This window comes from Mastigoproctus giganteus, chromosome 5, assembly GCF_048544385.1.
Source record: "Mastigoproctus giganteus isolate SK-2022 chromosome 5, ASM4854438v1, whole genome shotgun sequence".
Lineage (NCBI taxonomy): Eukaryota > Metazoa > Arthropoda > Arachnida > Uropygi > Thelyphonidae > Mastigoproctus > Mastigoproctus giganteus.
Window position 1 is genome coordinate 147,503,017 of NC_143579.1, and position 23,358 is coordinate 147,526,374.

Here is a 23,358-nt window from a genome sequence, read left to right on the forward strand (position 1 = left end):
GCAGCGAAATTCAGTTCAACTTACCAATTATTTATGCAGATAATCTGCTCTTTGTATTAGCAGATGGAATGGAAAAATATTGAGTATAAAGTACAAGAAAAATAGAGATGACCTTTAGTCGACAAGGACTTTATCAAACTTTCAATATAATAAGCTGTACTTATTATTAATGGGGTTGCCCCGAATTATATAAATTAATTTATTTATTTATTATTTTTCCGTAAATATTAATTTAGGACTCAAGTATATTGTACTGGTGAATTAGACATAATTAAGTTGAGGGAGAAAAGCTGCAAGCTATGAAAGCCATAAAAAGTCATTGTACACAGTCCCACTATACATCGCTGTAGGCAAACTGAGTTTGCTACTTGGTGCTTCGATCCCTTATTGCGCAGACACCTCATCACGAGTTGTCTTAGTATTGCGCTACTCTAAATAAATAGAATTGCTCCAGTGGAGAAGTATTGTTTTTTTTGTTTATTGTCTGGGTAGTGGCATTCACTTTAAATAAAAAGCAGTTTACTTCTCCATTGGAGAAAATTTTTAGAGTAGTGGAATTTAAAACTTTAAGTTTTAAATTCCACTACTCTAAAAATAACTAAATGTTAAAAAAATTAACTAAATGTTAAAGTTTTAAATGTTAAATTTATTTATTTATTTTAACAGAGTAAAAAGGGGGAAGTACTATTTCGCTATTATGCAGGTGAAACGTAGTTCCCAAATTTTATACAGGGGTATACGAGAGGGATACTTCTTTCCTGTCTATTGAAATGTTTATTTTATCAGGATTAGTATTTCTCCATATGCTTTTGTATAAAAGTGACGATTTTATTCCATAAGAGTATCATAGAACGATTATATAACGATCACACCAGGGATCGCTCTAAGAAACTCAAGGAGACAATTTGCATAACTTCGTGCTATCTGTTAACCATAGAGAAGGTGGAATTAATGAAAGAAAGCATCGAAAAACACCATTGTGAAGAGAGAGAAATTCTGAAAATTGAGCAAAATACTCCATGTGCCTTACTAGGACCAAATATCGGAACCCAGTCAGGGAAAAAACATTGACATTGACTGACATAAATATTTTGTTATAAACGTTACAAATAAAATGATTTTACGTTTTATTATTATATTATGTTTATTTATTATTAGATTTCGCTATGTTTTATTATATTGCAAGTTATTGTATTATCGCCTTACTTTGTTCTTAACTGAGTCAATATGCAAATGTTTGTTCTGTATTGAAACAATCTTTATATGCTATTATTAAATAATTGTTACTGAAAATATTATAGAGCAGATAAGTGATGAGAAATTTCAACATTTCAGTCACCCTACATATGAAAAATGAATTCTTATACAGTAGATGGTATTCAGTGATTCCAGAAGAGAGTTTGTAATACAAGCTGCTGTGTTGTTAGACCTATACTTGGTGCGCAAAGCAAGCGAAATGAGTTACTGAGTTTTTAGCAGATTTATGTTTAAGCAGCTTGTGTGTGGGGGGAAGTTGGCACTATTCTTTTAAAAGTTGGATAAAGAAAGGATTATTCAGCAGGAGTCAGTAAATAAGTTGAATATCAAATGGTTTCAAACCAGTTTATTCCAAAAAGCGCTATTTTTCGATGCAAACACGTACTCTAGATATTCCAACAACTAGAGAGCCGTTTCATTACGACATGTTACCCTTGCCTGAGAACGACTAATTCAGCCACATTGTGAAAAAAATCCTAAAAATTCCTCACGTCAACGACGGAACTTGAACTTAGGTCTTTTCCACCCGACATAGGGAGGACAGCGATCCACTAACTGTGCTTCTCACGAGGGCAAAGGTTGAAGGGTGACAGCATTACGGAAACTGTGGGCTGTTCGCGGAGTGTTGTAATTATGGTATTCGAAGAGTGGGTGAAGTGTGGACAGAGCAGCATTTAGTTTACGGGCTAATGTACGCGCTCTCGCCTCATCGATGGTGAAAATAGGGCTGTCCCGCCTTGTGCAATCTGGAAAACCGTGGAACGACTGACCATGGGCTTTAACCCGGGGACGACAAGCGGTGTTTCCAAGACCACGATCCATCTGACGAACGCTTCTCCGTATGGGCATCTGCAGTAGCCAACGACTTTTAAAGTTAGCTTTTCGACGGCGTCATTGGATCACGGACGACTGAAAAAAAAATGCCTTTTGGGATAAATGACATTTCCTGCTATGATGACAGAGGTACTATGATAAACTGCAGAGAGGAATCACTCCGATGTTTTCGGCCAACAGAAACAGGCAGGTGGCAGCAGTGTTTTGGTATAGGGGATCTCTTGGAACTCTCATACACCTAGACTACGCACTGAATGCTAAAAGCTATCTATCCATTGCGGCTGATCAAGTACACCCATTTCATAGTGACTGTCCTGGATGGCATAGGTGTGTTCCAGCAGAATAAGTGACTTCCAGGTGCTACCAAATCCCCCTCATTTCTGAGATAAAGTATGATTAAGTATTGGATCCTCCACTAAGGATTATCGTAGATCTACGGGATGCTACTCTGGTGACATTGTATAACATACCTCCTGCAACGTTCAGAGGCCATATAGAACTCTTTCTCCCAGTACTGCCGTATGATGGCAGTACTGGGAGAAAGAGTAGGACATAATGTTTATTGGTCAGTGTTCATATATTTAAGATAGGTGAGGGTTGAACTTATAGCGTCCGGACTGGTAAACTTTCGCTTTAGCCCCTGGATCATGAGTCCATAACATCAATTGATCAAAGGGAACCAACACCGAGACACGTTGCTGCTTCTAATATTAACGATATTACAGTATTTCGGTTATTAATTTAATGTCTACGTTTGTTGTTGTTGTTGTTGACGTCAAAAATAGTAATCAAAGTATGGTACTTCAACAAGAATTAGATAAATTATTTGCATGGACTGAGAAATGGTAGCTGAAGTTTACCACTGGAAAATGAAAAGCCTTGCAATGATTTACAAAATTAAACACTAATATATTGCGTTAAAGGAATAATTATAAACTGCAATTACTCTTCTCAACAAAATTAACAGAACAAAATGTTTTTCATGATTATTTTATTGTGAACAGTGTTGCCGAAGGCGAATATTTGATATAATAGGCATCCTGGTCTTCAAATTACGAGTGTTAATTAGAAATCGATCTACTACCTTGCAGAGCTTCACATTATGTAAATTATTCACGGCTATAAAAACAAGGTTTGCGAACACGTCACCTCAATATAATTTAAATATACTGTAAATTTAAACTATATTTAAATAATTCCAATTAGGCTTGTTGAGAAGAACGCTGTTACTGTTTCTGGTAACTGTTATTCCAGTCTTACAACAAAGATCAGAATTTTAGGTAGTCTCGTAGAAAATAAAGTTAGGCAAGTTAAGTGCTTATGCTTGGGTTGTCCTTGTATTTCATTCTAACGAGAATGTTGTTGGTTTTGAGCTTTATGGCGCAAGGGCAGCAAAGGCCATAATGCTAACACGAAGCTAGATTAATTTTCTTCCCTAATAATGATTCAACAATAAATCCACACAAGACAATGAGTTTTCATACTTTATATTGCAAGCATGGTGTACTATTTATTAAAAAACCGGTGGAGTGATACAAACATAAGTACATTCATTCAAAGAAAGACAATATTTTCTAGTCAATGAACATTTAAAACAGTCAAATATACGTATTTGATTCATGTACAATTAGATTTCACAAGCCACATCCTGTGAAAAGGTTGCAGTTGATTATTTAATGGACAACGTAATGCTAACATGTTAGGTAATGTGCTGATTGCGTTACATTTCAGGGGCGTTAGCTTATCCGATGATGTGCCTCAGGGATTCAAAACGTCTATGGTGTACTCACGAAGTAATACAATTCTTTTTATATGGCGGTTGTGCGTAGGAGGGATGGCTTACCTACTAACAAGCTATTTTATACAAAGATACCGAAGAATATTTTAAATAAGTACTGAAATTTCGAAAAAGGAACCCAGCTGCTGTCCCAGATGTATCGAAACGTTTTTGTAGAGCAAGGAGTTGGATGTGGACCCGAAACTCTACGGAACCAAGAAAACATGAGATGAAAATTTAGTTTCTATCTCAGGTTTCCTTCTCGAGTAATGAAACATACTGTACTTTGATTTATATAGATTTCTGTGCGGGGGGGGAGTAGATACCGGAAGGAAGCTATGGAATCGCATCAGTTTTAAAAGCATTCCAGGGATCATTGTGTAGTTTCACTCATAGCTACATCCAATCTCTTCACTAGACACGTCACGTAGCTCGCTTTATCCCTAATACAATGTGCTGCTGAACTTATTTAGCCCGCACCATTTATAAGTTGAGAAAGTAATCATAATTGGAAGGGTGGAGGAGGAACGTGGCTGGATACAACACGGTTACTAAAAGTTACCTAAGGAATTTAATACTGTTTTGTGAATTATAATAAATATCAATTTATTATAACCTCTTTGCTGGTGGATCGCACGTTAACAATTGAACCACGGCCAGTCTAGTAGCTCGATTCCATTTGAAAATAATTTTGTTTTTAGAAATCTCCATCCGAAAGCAGTTGAGAAATCTAACAGACTCTCACGGGATACTTCTTTAACCAGTAGATCCTTGTTATGCAATAATACGAAGAATAGTATATCATTTATATCATTTCAGTTCACTCATTTCTGTCACGATATTCCGTAGACGAAGCAAGAAGTAAATTACGCGTCCTATTTCTTTTCCGATCAGAGTTTTTTCTTACTTTAAGGTCTTCTTGATATGCTAGGAAATGATGATATAATTAAACTTATTCCAAGAGTTGCCCTGCTTTGCTAATACAGCTGTGCTAAGTGTATTGATGGTTTATTTTAACTCATAATTTGCTACCTACTTTTTAACACGTCAGAGAGTTTACTAAATTTTTATGCACGCTATTCTTATTCATTCGAACATGCCAATCCATATTTTGAAAAGTCAAAATATATAAAATTATATTAAAATGTTGTTAATGTGAACATCATATTTTTCTGAGAGAGCAAGTGTAAATACAAAACAGTTTCCTGCCGTTATAATCATATTGTTGCAATAAATATACTTTATTAATGCTTTATTGACTTATTTATAAGCAAAAAAAAAAAAAGCAGACCAGACTTAAAGCCGATCACATTTCCAGTTAAACTCCTGGACACATCTCAGAGATCTCCAAACCTTTGTTTTACAGTGTAGGGAACGTCTGTTATGATCGAATTGGGTCTTGCCCTTGGAATTTTTGCTGTTTGTTGGGATAATGGATTATCCGTGTAAGATGAAGACATTTTCTTAAGAAATTCCTTGTCATTGAAATCAATCTGACTGTCTAAATAGATAGTGTTGATGAACTCCAACAGTTTATCAACTTTCTGAGGGAATGCCGCCAAGGTATCTTGCATTTTCTCGTTATTTTTATGGATTGGCGGAAGAGGGCGCACTTTTGCAGTTCCCATTCCTGACCAACCTTTAAACCGATTTATCATATACTGCATTATTTCGTACTCGTCCTTTTTATTTTTAGCCTCAGACTTCACTGTTTCAAAGGAGCGAATAATAATCGTAAGGAGAATGTTGATCAGAACAATTGCTGTGGCTAGCGAGAACGTAAAAAAGATTATTGGTGCAATGACTGGGGAAGCGACAACCATGTCATCAAAATTGAACTTCTTAAGCATCATGCTGATGCAAGATTCAAAAGCATTGATAAATGAGGAAAATTCAAGGAGAAATCGCCCCAGTACTAACCAAAACAATATAACAAATGCGGAGAATACAATCATCAAGCACAAACCGTAACTTCGCAACTCTTCTGCGCATTTACGCAGAGTGGCTTGTAATATCCCTAGTCGTGTGTTGAATCTAAGAAGCTTCAGGAATTTCAGCGTAGCGAGGGACATGAGGAAGCCAATCGTGTAAGAAAGAAATTCGTCAACCAGTACCGATTCTTGGAGCTTAATGTAACCCATACCATTTGTTTCCTTGAACAGGCGAAGGATGCTATGGGTCAGCACTAGCTGGTAGATGTAAAGAAAAATTCCTGTATACGACGTTAATAAACCAGATATCTCCATCACATTCCAGTAAGACTCTAGGTATTTTATTGTTCCAAGCTTGCATATGGAAAGTAACTCACGAATTGTGTAATAAATGGTGAAGATGACAAAGATGATCTCGCATGATAACTGCACAAGTCCAAATCCAGCATGATAATTCAGAAGTCGGGTAGGATCGATATGATAGTAAGGAATTACTCCTCCTCCAGGTAGAAACTCTGCTACGATCGTAACTACAGCAAAGAGATTCACTTGAGCATTGTAAACGCCAAACTCTACGAACACTGCACGAGTATGGCGATTCACCCAGCCTTCTTTTTCCAGCTTGTGGGTCATGTTGATTAGCAACTGCTGCTCTTTTTTGGGTGAACTTTTGAAAAGTGGAACAACATAACCACCACCTCCATACCAGTCCAGAAGACCCCAAAACGGAAAGCCCTTCAACTGTTTTGCTGTTAGGTATTTGTACGCGAGTGAAGATATGGTGTTATTATTACTCCAAGAGTGTCCGTACGTGGCTGAATCCTCCTTGGCCATGCCGCTGAAACCAGCACACCCCTTGATGACATTCTGAATTTCTTTAGGTACTCTGCAACTATCTGAAATTATAAAAGGATGGAACTTTAGAAATTTTATGTTTTTGGTGTAAAAATAAAATAAAAATAAATATTGATAAATTTGCATGACACTAAATTTTTTATTTACTTATATTAATATCTTAAAAAAGGATTAAAATTGGTATTTATATAAATGCCAAATTTAAATGAAAAGTATGACATTCAAAATATCAATATCGTCATTAAAAATAAATTAGCAAGTACACCATCTAAAGCAGGGATTCCCAAAATTTGCGATACCGCAACCCCCTGAAACACAAAACGTTAAATTTGTGTGACCCCCCCTCCCCTCGGGATTAAAACTAACGATTTCATTTGGATTGAACTGGGAAGAAATACTACTCACTTTTAATAATTAAAACTGAGACTTCCCTCTCAGTTGTTTTCGACTTTCCGGTGGGTTGCGACTCACAGTTTGAAAGCACCTGCATTAAAATTGCCATTATTCTCGGTACTTGCTATTTACTAATTCTGTAAATCCGGTAGTTTGATTTTGAGGGTTTTATTTCCAAGCTTATTTAAAAGGAGTGAAGCGAACTAAATGCATTTTGATATAATAAGAGATATAAATAAACAATTGTTTATTGAATTTCACAGCAAGTCCTGCACAGCACAAGATTTCGAGATATGGCAGTATATTCTCGAAATTAAGTTGAATACTGCAGGGTTATCAGTTTAAAAAGTACACGCCATTTAATACTTTTCTGTTTAGCGCTTACGAAAGATTATATGATTTTTCAGATTATGCACAGAGTGATAATAGGTGATCACCGGGATGAAAACCTCCTTGTAATACAGGGAGAGAGAGAGGGAAGGTGCGTCTATTTTTCCCTCAGTCTCGCCTTGACACCCTAGCAATCATGACCGCGTATTTCCTTATTTTTTTTTATTTTAAGTATAGGAGGTGCGGTTTAAAGGAGAGGTTGTTATCTATGGTAAATCCTAGATATTTCACTTGCTTAATCAGCTTTATTGTGTTCCCTTGGAGCTTAATTTGGGGTGGTCTTCTGATATCAAGCGTGCCCTTCAGTAGGATTGAGCTAGTCTTCGTCGATGATATCTTTAGGCAGTGAGTCGTCGGCCATTCCTACAGGATCCCCAGAGCGTAGTTGGCCAGGGCCTCCACTCGCCTGAGTCCAACGCCACGATCATAACTAGGTCATCAGCAAAGGCCTAGGATCCAACCCTCCCAGGTCCATTGCAAAAAATTCATCAAAGACTATGTTCCACAGGAATGGCCCCAGGACCGATCCCTATGGGAAGCTCCTGTGAATGCTCTTGGTTACTCATGCTAGCACTCCTCAGAGAGAGCAAGGAGCTCATATAGAAGCACCTGCTCCTGTGACTTTTAGCCCTCTTCTCCATCCCCGACCTTCACCTAACTTTGAGTGGACTGCCTTTCCTATTGGTCCACTCCAACTACTGTTCTCCACATTCTGACTTCTTCTTACACCTCCATATGCTCTCTTCAACAAAAACTTTTTTTTTTTTAATAGCCTCTTTTAGGAAGCTCAGGCGACCCTGGCAGAGGCCGGCCAGAGTACGATAAGTAGCCTGGCTCAATTCCCAGTAGTGGCGGGACCCTGCGGCCTAGCAGCCAGCGACACAACAACAGAACAAAGCACAATACATAAACCAGGCATTACACTTTTTTCTGGCTTTGCAGTAGTTCTGCTGTGGCGCCTCCGTAGCCAGGTGGAAAGGAGCAGCAGTGCGTAGCACACGCTTCTTGATTAGACCGGGGTTCGAGCCCATCACCACCAAATACGGAGGATGCGGAAAGGTCAGGGAATGACCACCGCATATCCCCGGAGCAATATGGCCTTAGTTGCTAATGCTCCTAAAAACCAAATAACAAACAAACAGTAGTTCTGCGTTCCATCACAGAGTATATACGGCGCAGATGTGGGAAACCACCAGTGGTGCCTGACCCTAAACCAAGCCTGAACCGGAGTTGATTAGGGTTTCTGAGGTTTGCTGCAGTGTAGTGGGCTAGTGTTCTGCTGTGAGGTAGTCTTTCGTACAATTTACTTAAGGTTGAGAGAAGGGCTATAGGATGGTTTATGATGAAATATTACTGCTCAGAGGTAAAAATATAAATTCTGGCACACACACATACCCACCGCCAGAACAATCATGCCAAACTAGCCGTCGACCCCCGTCTCATTGACAGAGTTGGTGGTATGTTAGTTTCGCCACTTTTGCAGCTACACCTACTGCAATATCTTCTTTCAAACCATCAGCATAAATTTGATAACAGTGAGAAATTCCCAAGGAATGAGCTGAGTACAAGTGTCAGACGTTATGAGCTGGTAACGATTTTTTTAACAATCTTCAAAGTAGTTATTACAGCAGGGGAGAGTCAGATGGACCAAAGTGGATCGGACTGATCTATTTACTGATGGATGTTATCAGGAAGACGGGGGTACCGATCAGCTTCGCATGTTATTGCAGAAATAATTTTGAAGATGTTTAATTTTTTAAACATTGGTTAGGTAAGTGGTACAAGTGAGTTTATTTTCTAGAATTAGGCTTAAAATTAAGCAGAGAGAGAGAGGGAGAAAAAGAGATGACAACTGCGATTAGACGAGTTTTCAGTCGTAGTTCAGGTTGTATACCACGCTTTTTGCAGAAATAAATAACGTCGATTTCTGTTTTGAGAGGCGGTAGTCGGCCATCAAAATATTGTTTTGTTTATTGGTCTTATTTAATAACGAAAAGAAAGGTAATCTAAATCTACCTTTCCATTTTAAGGAAATAAGGAAAGGTGGATTCAGCTGTGGTATCCACTATGCTCTTGTTCGAGGTTTAATTGCGAGTTTTGTTAGCAGCATAAACCCTACAATGAAACTAATTCACTTTCTAAGGAGTTCCACTATTAGACCCGAATCGCGGGTTTCAGCAACTTGCCATGGAATGGAATTAGCAGTTTCCTTACTGCGTGCAGGATTTCGGAATTTTGGCATGCGAAATTTTTCAGTGCCGTCATATTAAAATTCGGGATTAGTGGCTCCGTAGCCAGAAGCGGGAGTGCAGTAGCACACGCTCTTTGGTTAGACCGGGGTTAAAGCCCCTGACTGCTAAATACGGTCGGTCTGCCAACCAGCACTGGATCTCCGTGGCAGATTATAATCCATTTCCTTCAACATGAATTGTTTAGGCGGCTTCCATCCTGCAGTGGGTTGATAATGGCTACAGTTTACCCTTTTTTTTTATTAGTGCATCAAGTGTGAGCAGATCTCGTCGTGATCCGACTGAAACATGTCTTTCTGAATCACGCTGCCGGATATTAGAAGATTACCACGCGTATCTTAAGTAACCTGATAAGAACACGAATAGAAGACCAACTCCTGAAGATATTGGCTTCATGTGGCCGTCAGTTAACTGGGTGGCGTCTTTAGTGAGCGGAAAAAGATGACCAGCTCAAAAAGTAACACTCGAAGGTCTGTAAGACAACTTGAACACTGTCTTCTATTTGAGGAATTTTTAAACTACCTTTTTCGGCCCCATGAGCCGCCTCTGCTGACTTAACTTTAGCATCTCTTCTACTGTATATTCCAGTGGAACAAAGTGGATCGGTTCCAAAGAAACGTAATGCTTCAGACTGATTACCAGGAGATTCAGATCCTCTGGCTTCATAACTAAGTTTTGATAACTCGAAATCATAGTCTTTCGGATGGTTTGAAGAACTTTTCCAGCGGTGATTTCATATTGCAATTTGAAACCATGCTACTGGTTACTTTAAAACTCTCATAACAGGATTGCCCGAGAACTAACTCATTTGTCCATGCGTATATCACATGCTTTCTCTGGTCCAGTTGTCTGTTTTGTTGGACGAAAAACCCGAGTTTCCTTTCCTGAGGGAGGGCGGGTGAACCACGCTGTCCACGCCTGAGACACGAATAACTCAGCCATTGTGCTACCAGTGTGGACTGCTGCTGATTTAGCACAAGATCATCTCGCTCGTATCAGTAACTTCTATGAAACCTTGCCACATTATCTTTCTCAGTAGAATCCATCAGTTTAGCTGATAGCCCACTAACTTCAGACCTTTTTCTTTCTTTGGTTTTTTTTTCGCAACCTACAAGGTTGCGAAAAAAAAAGGCAAAGAAAGAAATCCTCCGTTGTAACTGCGTATGATTCCTAATGCCGTTCCACTACTATAGTTTAATAAGAAATATATTCGGATAACTCAAAATATATTCGGATAACTCGAAATGATGATTAAAACAGTCGAGAAGTTAAAGCACAGCTATGTGTAAAGGTTTGATTGCAAACAATGATAATGATCCCTAACTCCTGGCTACGAGTAATATTAGAGTTGTGATGGGAATATTGTTAGGATTTGCATAATTTTGTGTGACTAAGAAACACGTATAAAGGAGTTAATAATTAAATTCATACCACAACGGCCTTCGCGGCATTAATAATACCTGGTATCACACGAACTTGTCGTAGAACTGCGTAGCCGATCTTCAGGTTATTTCTGTCATCCAAATACAGTCTCAAACCTAGAGGGCTGTTTCCATTGTACCAGTTTCCAGCTATAAGCTCGGGAATTAATGCTTCACGTGTCCAGTTCCAGAATCGTATCTCCGTGTTTACCTAAATGGAGAAAACAACAAATAGGGTTGGCAACATTTTCACAGAAACTCATTTATCACGCAGCTGGTTAGTAGGTGTCAATTTTTTTATTGTAAAGTTTTATTATAAAATACGGTACAGTATTTAACTGTATTTTATGATACTTAATATGAGGTCATAAAATAGAGGTGTGAGAGTATGTGTGCGTGTGTGAGAGAGAAAGAGAGAGAGATATTAACCAATGCACTCCCTCACACAAATCTGAAGTTTCAACAATCATTCACAAAATTGACGTCAACATTGGGCTGTCGTATCTGTTCTAAAGTTCGATCTTACTTCTTCGCACTACCGCCTTATCTTTTGCGGCCAAGGGCTGAGGCAGTATTCTTCTTTGGAAAAGAAAACCATGTATTCCCTGCTAATAATTGTTTTATTCTACCTAAAGACATAAAAGGCAATGAAATTGCCAGGGATTTCATTGAAAAGGAATTAGCATGTTGCCAAACAGTGCTAATTCTTTGAATAAGTTTTCACTTTCTCCTCTAAACAAATTTTGACCGAGGAAGGGGGCATATATGAGGCATTACTTAGGAGAATGAACTTTATCGAAGTCTCCTAAGGAAAAATATTCTTGGTATAGTGTTGAGGGTAAGGCGCCACCGGTGATTTCCCTTGTGAGAAAACAGAACTCTGTAAATGCCATAGGGGTGGATGCGTGTAGTACTGCATAGTGTTATTTGTAGTGTGGCTCCCTGGATTCCCCCAAACTTCGCGTCAAATAATCCGATGAATACGAAACTCTGTAAAGGTCAGATTTATGCAGGTTAGTGAGTGTTCGTGTAGTGCATAGTGTGCACAGTGTTAGGGTCAGGTGCCACATGTACGCTGTGAAGAAATACAGTACCACTGTAAATGCCAGAAAAAGCGTTCTGTTGAATGTGTTAGGTTCTGTTCTGGCATTTGGCTGCAGGGCCCCTGGCGGGACCCCACGTTGCCCGCACACACTGTTAGAATGTAGCCAGGCTGCTGATTTTTCTCTGACTGGTCTCCATCAGGGTCGTCTGAGCTTCCTGAGCGGAGACCAAGTAAAAAAAAAAAAAATTGAAGGGAAAAACCGGGAAACGAGAGGAAGGTTGGTCCGAATGTGAGGAAAAGCTAAAGTGGACAGATTGAGAAGGCAGTCCACCCGAGTAAGGCGAAATAGAGGTTGAGGAAAGTGATAAAAATTCACAGGGTAGGTGCCCCTGCATGAGCGCCAAAGGCCAAGCGCTCTTTGAGAGTCCGACACTCCAGTTAGTGCCAAACCATGATGATGCCAGCATAGTACCTTAATCTTTAGTACACCATATCAGTAGGGAAGAGGCTATCTGACCCCAGTTTGTGATTGCACTTGGGGGACGTTATTCTCGGCAGCTCTAAATTCAGCAAGCTTGGCCCGTCTGATGGTAAAGACATCAGACGAGCCAAGCTTGCAGACGGGCCAAGTGGCTTTTGTACACCAAACTGAAGCTCCATAGCAAACAATTGGGAGAAACATCGCTTTGTAGATGAGAGACGAAGCTTTACATTTCAAACCCTAGTCCGCCTCTGCTGACTCGTTAGGGCTTTGTATGTTGTTTCATCCTGAAGCAGGTATGTTTCCTGGTTGCGAGGGTTCCCCTGGATTTCCGCAAAAAAATAACTTAGCCTACAATCATTGTAAATGAGGTGCTCCCATGACTCTCCGCCACTGTGGCAGAACGGGTTTCTTTCAATTCTCATTGCTGTCAATTTCTGCTGAAATGGACCATGTCCTGTGATCAGGAATGTAATTTGCAGACCAGGCGAAAACCAGGAAGGGGGCTTTGGGAAGGTCATGTCAATGGATGGGAAGAATGTTCTTGAAATTTCTCTTTTTGGCGTGGTTTCCCACGAATCCTTGAAGGTGTTTAAATATCCGTTTTCTTTCTTGTTTCAGGTCGTTCGTAAGGTCCATTTAAAGATCTAACAACTGCCTTGGAAGCCCTTTCTTTAATCGATGGTAAAGGCCCCCTTTTAATTACCTCAAGATAGAGCGGCAAGCATCCAGTGATAACCTGCAGGGAAGAGGTGCTGACGATGCAGCACGGCATGCAGATAGACAACAGCATGAATCTCTGTATTGAATCAAGTTTACGCTTGTTCATTCCCAGGGTGGCTTTTGTACACCAAACTGAAGCTCCATAACAAACAATTGGGAGAAACATCGCTTTGTAGATGAGAGACGAAGCTTTACGTTTCAAACCCTAATCTGCCTCTGCTGACTCCTCTTATCATGGCCTCGTACTTTCGGATTTTCGTGGACAATCCGAAAGTACGCGGAACCTCCATTCACTTTCTAAGGTGAATGAAGATTCAAAGTTATCAGTGGTATATTCTTCATATCCAGAGACAATTGATTGCTGCTCTAGGCTTAATGGATCATTATTAGCAGGAAAGAGAAGGTCGGCATGTTTGAGGTGGAGTTCTCCCATGCCAACGTCAGAGAACCATCAGGCTTGATTGTGGAGCATAAGACTTCACCCCTTGGGAGTATGTTGGTCACTATACGGTAAACCACTTCCCAGAGGTCATTATTTCCAGTCATAGACAAAAGCTGCTGCCACGAGGCTCTCTTACGCTTCCTCATGTTGTCTGTAAGTAACGCACAATAATTATTTCGATATAAGATAGTTTAGTTGTTATTTAGTGTTTGATGGAGCATTGGCAACTAGGCAACCATAATGCGCCAAGTCAAAATAAAAATATTTATAAATATGTTTGACAGCTTATAAACAGGTTATGGAGAGTTCAAATATGACCACTAATCAGGCTAGTAATTTCCAGATAGAAAGACTTGGACTGGATACATGTAAGAACGAGTGCTGCTCTTGATTATTACTGTGTAGGGATTGTTATATGATTCAAACTCTTAAAAGAAGTTTAGTGCATGATTCCCACTTTTCTCTTTTAGGGCCAACAGCTATGTTATTACAGAGGTTTTTGCAATTGTCTCTCCTACCACAATTCCAATTGTTTCATCTGCAATTCCACATCAGTTGTGCTTCAGGATCACTGTTGGTGCCCAACAGTGATCCTGAGGAATTTTTATGAGCCTTTTCACAACGGGTCACCAAGAACAGAGAAAGGTGTTATGTGTGTGCTAAGAGCCAAAGCAACTAAGGCTTATGAGGCGTCAGTAGTATATTATTTCTGTAATTGCCTGTTTTCATTGATCGTTTTCTGTAAAAAAAACACTAGTTTCTGGGAGCATAAAACCGTGCAATCCAAGTGTGAGAGATCGACTCAGACTTAAATTTACTCACTCGCCTTCGAAAATCACATTGTTTCATTAATTTATTACCCTGTGTTTCATTGCATTTAATTCATTATTAAATATCTGTTCGTTATAAGACGAATAGATATTTATTTAATCTATGAAATTATTAGAATGGGATGGTCTGTTAAAAAACATCCGGAATGGATTACACTCACGTTGTTAAATTCGTTCCACAAATCTCCTGGCTTTATAAATCCATTAACCAGCGTCTGTCTCAAAAAGAAGTTATTCGGATCCCGACTGCCATAACTGATTATTAGTAGAATCCAAAAGTAGAAAATGCAGATTCCCATCTCCTTCATTATCTCGTACATTGCTAACTCCTTTTCTCGTTCCTTGCGGGCAATCTCCAAGGCATTCAAGTCCATTGGGCGGTACTGTAAGGTCGAGTTCTCCTCAGCGCATGCTAGAAATGGCAAAAATGCACGAAATTGAAATAAATATTTATTTATTTGTGATGATCACACACACACACACACACACACACACACACACACACACACACACACACACACACACACACACACACACACACACACACTTATCTCGGCCTTACCTAAACCTCTAGTGTCTACCCCATTATTTATTATTATTATTTTTTTTTTTATATAGGCCCTTGCCACTGAAATCTCAGGAAATTAGGTGGCAGGGCCTGCCAGAGTAAATAATTGTAATACTGGTGTACCTGGTCTGCCTCCACGGGGCCAAGTGTGGGCAACGTTGGGCCTCAGTAGGGGTCCAGCGGCTAAATGACCAGATGAACAACGGTACACGACAGTACACATGTACAAAATCCATACACTTTTAAATCTCTGGCCTCAACAGTGTTCTGTTTCACATGACAATGTATACAACGCGGAGATGGAGGAAAACCCCTGATGCCGTTTGACACGAATACACTTTACACTTACACACACACACTGTGCTTTGGCTTACTTCTTCCGCCGTGGCATTCCCTGTTCTTTTCTGAATATACAGGTGGACATTTTGGCACATTCCAGGAAGGAAAGGACAAGAATCTTGGATGCTTTGGTAAAAGTCTGGCAAGAGCGTTGGAGTGTTTGTGATAAAGGGCAGATTACACAAAATTTTTTCCCAGATTTAAGAAAGAAATGCAGCCTTGATAAAATTCAGATGGTTTGCCCCAAACTTACAAGCTATGTTATTGTTAACTGGTCATGGTTCGATGAATGCAAAGTTGCATGATTTAGGAATTAATGAAAGATCTAGTTGTCATTGTGGCGAAAAATAATCATGGGAACATTATGTACAACTATGAGGAGTACTGCGATCTATGAATTGAATTGGTATCTCAGGTGAGTAATCTCAATCTTATGGCAGAAGGCTGCGAGACAATTCTAGTTGATAAACAGGGGAACTTCTTGGCTTTCCAAGCCTTTGCAACTGCAATATTCCTTAGACGGAAGACTCTTCTGCCTAAGAAATATTGCATCTTCTGCATCTGGAAGCCTTGGATTTGTAATGCGATATGGTGTATGCCGAATTACCTAGAATTCTGTGAAATTGTGAAGGCTTGAGTCTGCTATATCCACTGCAACTCCAGCTCCTTGTGCTGGCATTTCTGTTCTCGGCAGCTCCTTGTGCTGGAATTTCTTCTTTTGGCAGCTCCTGGCGCTGCTGGGTTTCCAACAGACTGTGAACAGATGCATATCTTTCCAATGAAGTTTGGACTTTGTCTGATATTTAATTATATGTATATTTTACTTTTTATGTAATTTGATTATTTTTCAATTTGTTCATATCAATCTTTTTTGGTCATGGCAGGTTTTTTCCCTCCCTGTACTTGGGCAAACAGGAGAGGGAGTATATAAGTGTACTGCTAAATTATGTGTAACCGACAGCGGGGTTGCCATTGGTTGGCTGGTACCGTTTTAAGTAATAAGAATCAAATATAAACACACACACTAGAATCACTCAGTCCCTAATTGTCATGTACTCACAAAATGCAAAAACATACACCGAAAACGAAGAACTGTAGATAATACTGTTTTATCCAATGGGAAAAAAATAAACAAAAGAAAATTAAGAATTTATAGCGTTCTAATGAATAACACGCATCAGAGTAACTGCTGCAATGATGTGTACTTCTTCTTCTTCTTTAATGCTGCCGAATGGCGTTTGCGACTTCGTTTTGATATTGTTCTCTGTCTAGCGCTGCGTGTAGAATTTGTGCTGTTGTCATGTGAAGCCAGGTGTTGATGTTATCTAGCCATGCCATTTTCGGTCTGCCTGGGCGTTTCTTGCCTTCGATCTTTCCCTCCAGGATGAGTGGTAGTAGGTGATATTTTTGTTGGTTCCTAGCGATGTGACCTAGGTATTTGCATTTCCTGCTGATGATGGTTTTGAGCAGGTCCCGTTCCGTGTGCATGTCCTGCAGGACCTGTGCGTTGGTTATCTTGGCTGTCCACGGAATTTTCAGCATTCTTCGATAGAGCCACATTTCGAAGGCCTGGAGCTTTTTTGTAGTGGCTGATGTTAGAGTCCAGGTTTCTACACCGTAGAGCAGTATTGGCCAGATGTAGCATTTCAATGTGCGTAATTTGAGCACGATGTTCAAGCTTCTGTCGGTGAGGAGGGTTCTCCATTTGGTGAATGCCTGCCTGGCTTGTTCAATTCTGCTTTTGATTTCGGCCTCATGGTTCAGCTGGTCATCAATGAGCACTCCGAGATACTTGAAGCGGTGTATTTGCTCTAATTTTTCGTTGTTTAGTTTGATCGTGATTTTGCTTGCAGTCCTGCTGACCTGCTGACCTGCTGATGTGTACTTAGTCAATCCTAACAAGTCAGGTTGGTATTAACTAAGCATTTCAGGCGCGTATTCGATTATCAAATAACATACCACAGGCAGAGTCAGCGCAGGGTTCTTGGCCCCCAAAATAAATTTTGCAAAAACTTATTAGGGTGCCAAGTACCCTGTGCTAATAAGTTTTATTTTGTATCCCCAGACGTTGGTGCTAAGGCACCACCACCACCAACATTTGGGGATGCCAAAATGCAGGCGCGAAATGTTATTTTAATAATACAGTACACCTTACCTCAACAAAGGCTTTTATCAACAGTCTTAACCATTTCTCCATGCACTTAGTTAAGCTTTCGTATTTTTACTTATATTAGGTAATTTTAACCAAGTTTTTCTTCATTTTGACACCCCCACATATTGATGCCTTAGCCAGTTTGATTTACTTAGTCCTAGGGGACAGCTCCGCTTCGAGACATATCGGTTTAAATATTCTATACTGTACTCGAGAAATGTTTACCAAAATATAACAACCACGTGACTGATTGCTGTGAGGTGGAGGCTTAGCAGTTCTTTTTTAGCGTATGAAAAATTTTACCATACTAATCAGCTTAAAACTCGTATTTATAGGAAAGGCACGCTTACAGGAAAGTTTCTGCATTTTTATTCTCGCCATCCTTGCAGCGTTAAGAAATCACTACAAACACACATAAATGTATTGCGTACACGAGTTCACGATGTAATAAAATATAGTTTCAAAGAAAACGAGCATCAAATTACAGTATTGTATTTTACAAGAGAAAATATCCGTTCTATCTCATTTATAATACAATATCAGAGATTTAAAAAATAATATAGAAACTCCAATCATCATTAAATCAGTAATTATTAATCGCACAATTTATTAGCGATTCTTCGATATCACAGTCAGTTATCTGGACGACTTAGAAGCATCTTTCTTGTACTGATCTTATCCTAATTTTCTCCACATAGGAGTAAAATAGACACGATGCACACTTAAATACTGTGTAATGCAAATAAAAATAATTTGTCCACGCCACTAATTAATCTATATTACCTTAATACAGAAGAACATATCTTTGACATTATCATGGACGCATTTTAGTCTTTAATAGGTGCGACGCATTCTGAATTCTTCCAGAATTAAAATATCATAATTTAATCGCAATAAAACCAAAACTTTTGTTTCACTCACGTGCTTTGTGCAACCACTGTTCGTCCTTCTGTAACTCAGGAAATTCCTCATCTTCATCTGCATCATCTTCGTCATAGTCTACTTTGCGACAGATGCAAGAAAATATCAGCGCAATAACGAAAATCTAAAAATTTAAACGTTTTTTTTTTAAATACGAATAGAGAAACAATAAGTGCAATGAACGCTGTTAAAATTTGTCTTTTATTATTGAAAACGTTAATTTTTCCATGGAAAAATAAAATAATAGAATAGAATTCTTTCTTTTCAGGAGAGCAATGTTAATATGTTCAAAAACTCAATGCTTCAATTTTTAATTAACAAAATGGCACGCTATTAGTTTTTAATTACTACTTTTTTATGAAAAGCCCCAAATACGAAAGGTATTAGAACTTATAATAGCGTATGAGTTGTAGGTTGAGAAAACAAGACACTTGTTGGCATAGGCTTCAATTTCTCTATACTATAATTTTCAGGAAATATGTGTGAAAGGAGGTTGTTATAGAAATAGAAGCAGAAGGAATAAACGAATAAAAGAAAAAGTTAGTTCCGTGAGTTTGGAATTGGATAGTGAATGGATGTTGACTACTTGCAACGCGTGTTTGGACTAGTTTGGAAAAGAGAAGGAAAATTATAGATGATAATTCAGAAGAACATTGGGAGTATATATAAAAAATCATACAGTAGAACCAAAACGTCTTTGAGACAGAGAGTGGAGAGACTTCGCAAAAGAGGGTTCACTGATTAACCTTCTTGCCCTCTTTTGAATGGATTTTATAAGTCTGAGAGAGGTTTTGGGGCCACCACCCGATGTGGGAACAATATTCCATGGTAGGGCAGATTTGAGATTTTTACAGCTGTTTAGAAGAAAAGTAACGCCAAGAGGGAAAAATAAATCCCAGTTTTGTTTTCTGGATGTAGAGGAAGCAATATTTGTGATGTGGTTATGCCATGAAAGATTAGAAGATAAGATAATTACTAATAGAGATATGTGATCTAGTCGAGAAATTTGGGTGCCATCGAAGACGAGCAAAGGAGCAGTAGGCTCTTTTTTTGAGAGATATAAGACAGAATTGATTAGAGGGATTAAAGTTAGTTTTCTTTACCGCACTGAAGAATTACCTCAGATCAACAGTTAGAGAAAATTGATGGGCGTTACTCGAGAAATTGAACCTGTTTTTGGGAAATTTGGGAAATTTCCCAAATATTTTGGAAATTTCAATTTGGGAAACCCTGCCCTGCAGGGCAGGGCAGGGTTTCCCAAATTGAAAAGTGGAATGTAGTGTGCATCGGTGAAATTATGGACTGGATTTCCAGTCTGTGGAAAGAGACATTAACATACAAAAGGAAAAGAGTGAGAGAAAGAACTGACTTTGGGGAACACCAGCATTATTATTGGAGAAGTTAGAAGATAATGCGCCGTCTCTATCACCTAGAATTGGCATTAGGTGATAAAATTAGATTCCCAGTTGCAAAAAATAGTCGACAGGCCATAAGATGGGAAGTTGTTTAAAAAGATCTGTATATCAAACACGATCAAAAAAAAAAAAAAATCTTAGAAATGCCAAAAGAAACTACTTTAATTTCATCAATTATTTCAAAAAATATCGCCAGTGGATCGACACTGATGGAATTCATATTGGCAATCATTGATCCATCAACTTCCAACTCCTAAAGTTTAGGAGTTGGAAGTTGATGGAAGTTGAATTGGAAGGGAGGGATTGGTCATCCTCTTTAGGAACTGACTGCATAGATATGGACAAATTTTCAAGTAGAAGAAAAAATACAAGTCGAATGAAAAATGTAAAAAGGAGCAAGCTCAGGAGCACAGGTTTCTAGAACAAGTGGAGAAATTCCATGAGAGCATATAGTTTTCTTGGCGTCTAGATTGTTCAGAATTCTTTTAACATCCTTCTGTCGGAAGACGATGGGAGCCATTGAGTAGAGTGTGTTGGACCTTGGTAAGCCACACAGGAGATGGGTTACCTAGATCATCGATACAAGAGTTAGAAGAAAAGTAGGATGCTAGTAAGTCGGCTTTATCTTTAGTTGAGAATGCAATAGAACCACTATGTCGTAACGTAGGTAGAAGTACAAAAAAAAATTCAAATTATTATATTATGGCCACACGAAATCTCTTCCATATATGTATTATGACTGTAAATTGCGTGTGTTCTCTGATCGATTTGCCTATTTTTCTGGACGAAACAAACTCCAGTTTCTGGGGTAAAACACCTTGCTATCTACGCCAGAGACCGACTAACTCAGCCACGGAGTGAAAAAAGCCCATTAAAGTTCCTCGCGTCATCGACTGGATTCGAATCCGGGCCTTTTCCAGCCGGCGTGGGGAGGACGGTGACGATACCACTGTGCTACCGCGTAGACAGGTGGAAGTACAGACGGACAGAAGTTGAGATCAATAGCTTTGGCAAGAGAGCAGAATGCTCGACTACCATTTGGATAAACAAGTTTTATACTCTTAGCTTTAGTTGTAGCCAGAAATATGCAGCTAGAGATTTGGATAAAATCCAATTGCGTTAAACTACATTCTTATTTTGGACATCCTTAGCATATTCATTGGAAAACCAAGGTTGACAAGAGTTAACTAAATTACATTTTAATGGCACAAAAATTTTCCTGAGAAATTGGAGCGACTGGTCATCTCATTTGTTTCCACTAATGACTATGTATTCCTGGAAAGACCATAGGCATATGTGATGTGCATATCGTCATCCTTCAACATTTTGAAATGCTTCAACGTTTTTTACTATGAAATTCTAGGGGGGGGGGTCATACTAAAAAACTGATACTTTAGAGAATATCTCCTCCAGAGGGTTAGAAATTGCATATCCTTTATGTTACAGGATCGATGGAGGATGCGATGTATATTTTCTCTTCATTTTCTGTACTTTGTCCTAGACAACCTTAGAATTGGTCGAACGGGTCACAGAAGTAAAGCAGAGCCAAGATTCCCTTTGGCCGGTCCTGACGTCTAACATTCCTAATGTTTAATAATCTGTCATATATTCTGCCAGCAGAAAGTAAAGAAACTAAGGGAAATATACACCGATGAGCCAAAACATTTTGACCAGCGAGTCGTTATGCAAATCGAAACAACTGCAGGTGAACTATGGCGCGTGCGCATGAAAAAGCATAGTAGACATTCCAAATTTTCGGTGTGATACCAGTCTCGAGGTTACGGTTAGAGATGTGTTGTAACAGGTCAATCACATAGAAACTGCATATTTTGAGAATAAAGAGGGGAAATCCGTCGGGACTAACTGTAGATTTATTGGAAAGGCTGTATATTGCTTTCATAATCATTTCCCTTGAGATCTTAAAATGCGCAATCTTGGCCCTGGTCTTATCTGTGATGGCCGCTACAGGGAGTGCGAATGTTTTTCCTGGTCAGAGTGGAAGGTTGACTGTGTCCACAGTTTTATCGTTTCTTCGTCCATTTCTACCTGACGACCACTTGTGGAAACGATACGCTTGGAATGCCTAATGGGATGTCTTCTCTGGATATACCTACTATGTGCCCTCTTCCGAGCACGCAGGAAATTTGCTCTTTGTTTGTTGTAGGCAATGTGATCTAGCATGGAGCCAGACTTTTTTTAGATTATAAGGATTCATAGTGTCCGTGTTTCCAACCACTACGAAGCCGAAAAGTATGTCCATTACCTGGCCAGCAATAAATGCCCAAAGGAATGGAATGCTCGGACCACCCGAATACCATACCCGCACCGCCCTCAGTCAAAATCCTGTTCCTCGGACGATGAGGGAATGCACGTTACATCTACGCTGTGCACCCTTGCAGGCGAGCCGATTGATCCGTGGCGGGACATATCTCCCGTCTTGTCAAAGCAGAGATATGATATGTCCCGCAAAGTAAAGGGAACCACGAGATCCCGTTTTCCAAATTTCCACTGGTTGCAACGCATGGCAAATACGCTGCATTTCTGTGATGTTAGTATGGAACGTAGGCAATGGGCATTGGAACCCGGTGATGCTAAACCGGAGGACCAGTACCTTAGATCCCATTGACCTGGGCACCTCTGGAAGTCCCCGAGGTGCCCAGGTGGGATCTAAGGTGGATCATTGGTGTTTGTGTCACAAATGAGTTCGTGGTTTAAGAAAACAAATTGCTGGAGAATTTCTTTGCTTATGATTGTAACTAAATTAACTTGGTAAAGAGAGCATGGTAAAATTACAAAGAGTCTAACGGTATATTTGCCCTTCAGCTAGCGTCGTACGATAGGGTTTGATGACACTAACTTATGTTTCTAATTATTATTTTTTTATTCTAATTTAGCAATGATCCCTTCAACATTTGCTAACTTGTAAAATATTAGTTTTCATGTTCACTTTCAACAATAAATAGCATAATATGAATTGAAAGATGTCTTATATGAGTAAATTCTTAGATAATTTCATGGGAAGGCAACTCGTGGTATATTGCAACATTGACATCAAATACCGATCATTGCATGGACACGCAAGTTGAACAATGAAAGATGTACTGCAAAAAAAAAAAAAAAATAAATAAATAAATAAAATAAATAAATTAAAATTCTGTCTGTTGACATTGTCGTCAGAATATTAATAAAATTAAAATATATAAAACTGTTAAAGAACCAAGTTCTAGACTATTCCCAATGATTCACTCCGCGTGCAGTTCTGCGTGAATGAAATTCTTACCTTAATTGGCTGAGTGATGAGATTGATGAAAAGAAGGAGATAACAATGGATGTTA

The 23,358-nt window shown here is 39.1% G+C and overlaps 1 protein-coding gene across 1 annotated transcript; it reads right to left on the reverse strand.

Annotated features, from left to right (window-relative positions):
* Positions 1–5,205: 5,205 nt before the first annotated feature.
* Positions 5,206–23,358, reverse strand: LOC150085756 (polycystin-2-like). The gene is made up of 5 exons (XM_090374681.1): positions 23,304–23,358; positions 18,609–18,732; positions 14,790–15,040; positions 11,147–11,318; positions 5,206–6,695 (listed from the first exon to the last, which is right to left on the reverse strand). Exons 3-5 carry the CDS (start codon positions 15,000–15,002, stop codon positions 5,206–5,208), a joined length of 1,875 nt encoding a protein of 624 aa, XP_090230807.1. The 5' UTR covers positions 15,003–15,040; positions 18,609–18,732; positions 23,304–23,358.

What these genes read in the sequence shown, in the direction of transcription:
- LOC150085756 (XM_090374681.1), bottom strand. Translation starts at nt 15,002, where the DNA reads ATGGACTTGAATGCCTTGGAGATTGCCCGCAAGGAACGAGAAAAGGAG. An exon ending in TGTGGAACGAATTTAACAAC is followed by an intron (nt 11,319 to 14,789) that starts GTGAGTGTAATC and finishes TTCTCCATTTAG; the next exon opens with GTAAACACGGAGATACGATT. An exon ending in ACAAGTTCGTGTGATACCAG is followed by an intron (nt 6,696 to 11,146) that starts GTATTATTAATG and finishes TTATAATTTCAG; the next exon opens with ATAGTTGCAGAGTACCTAAA.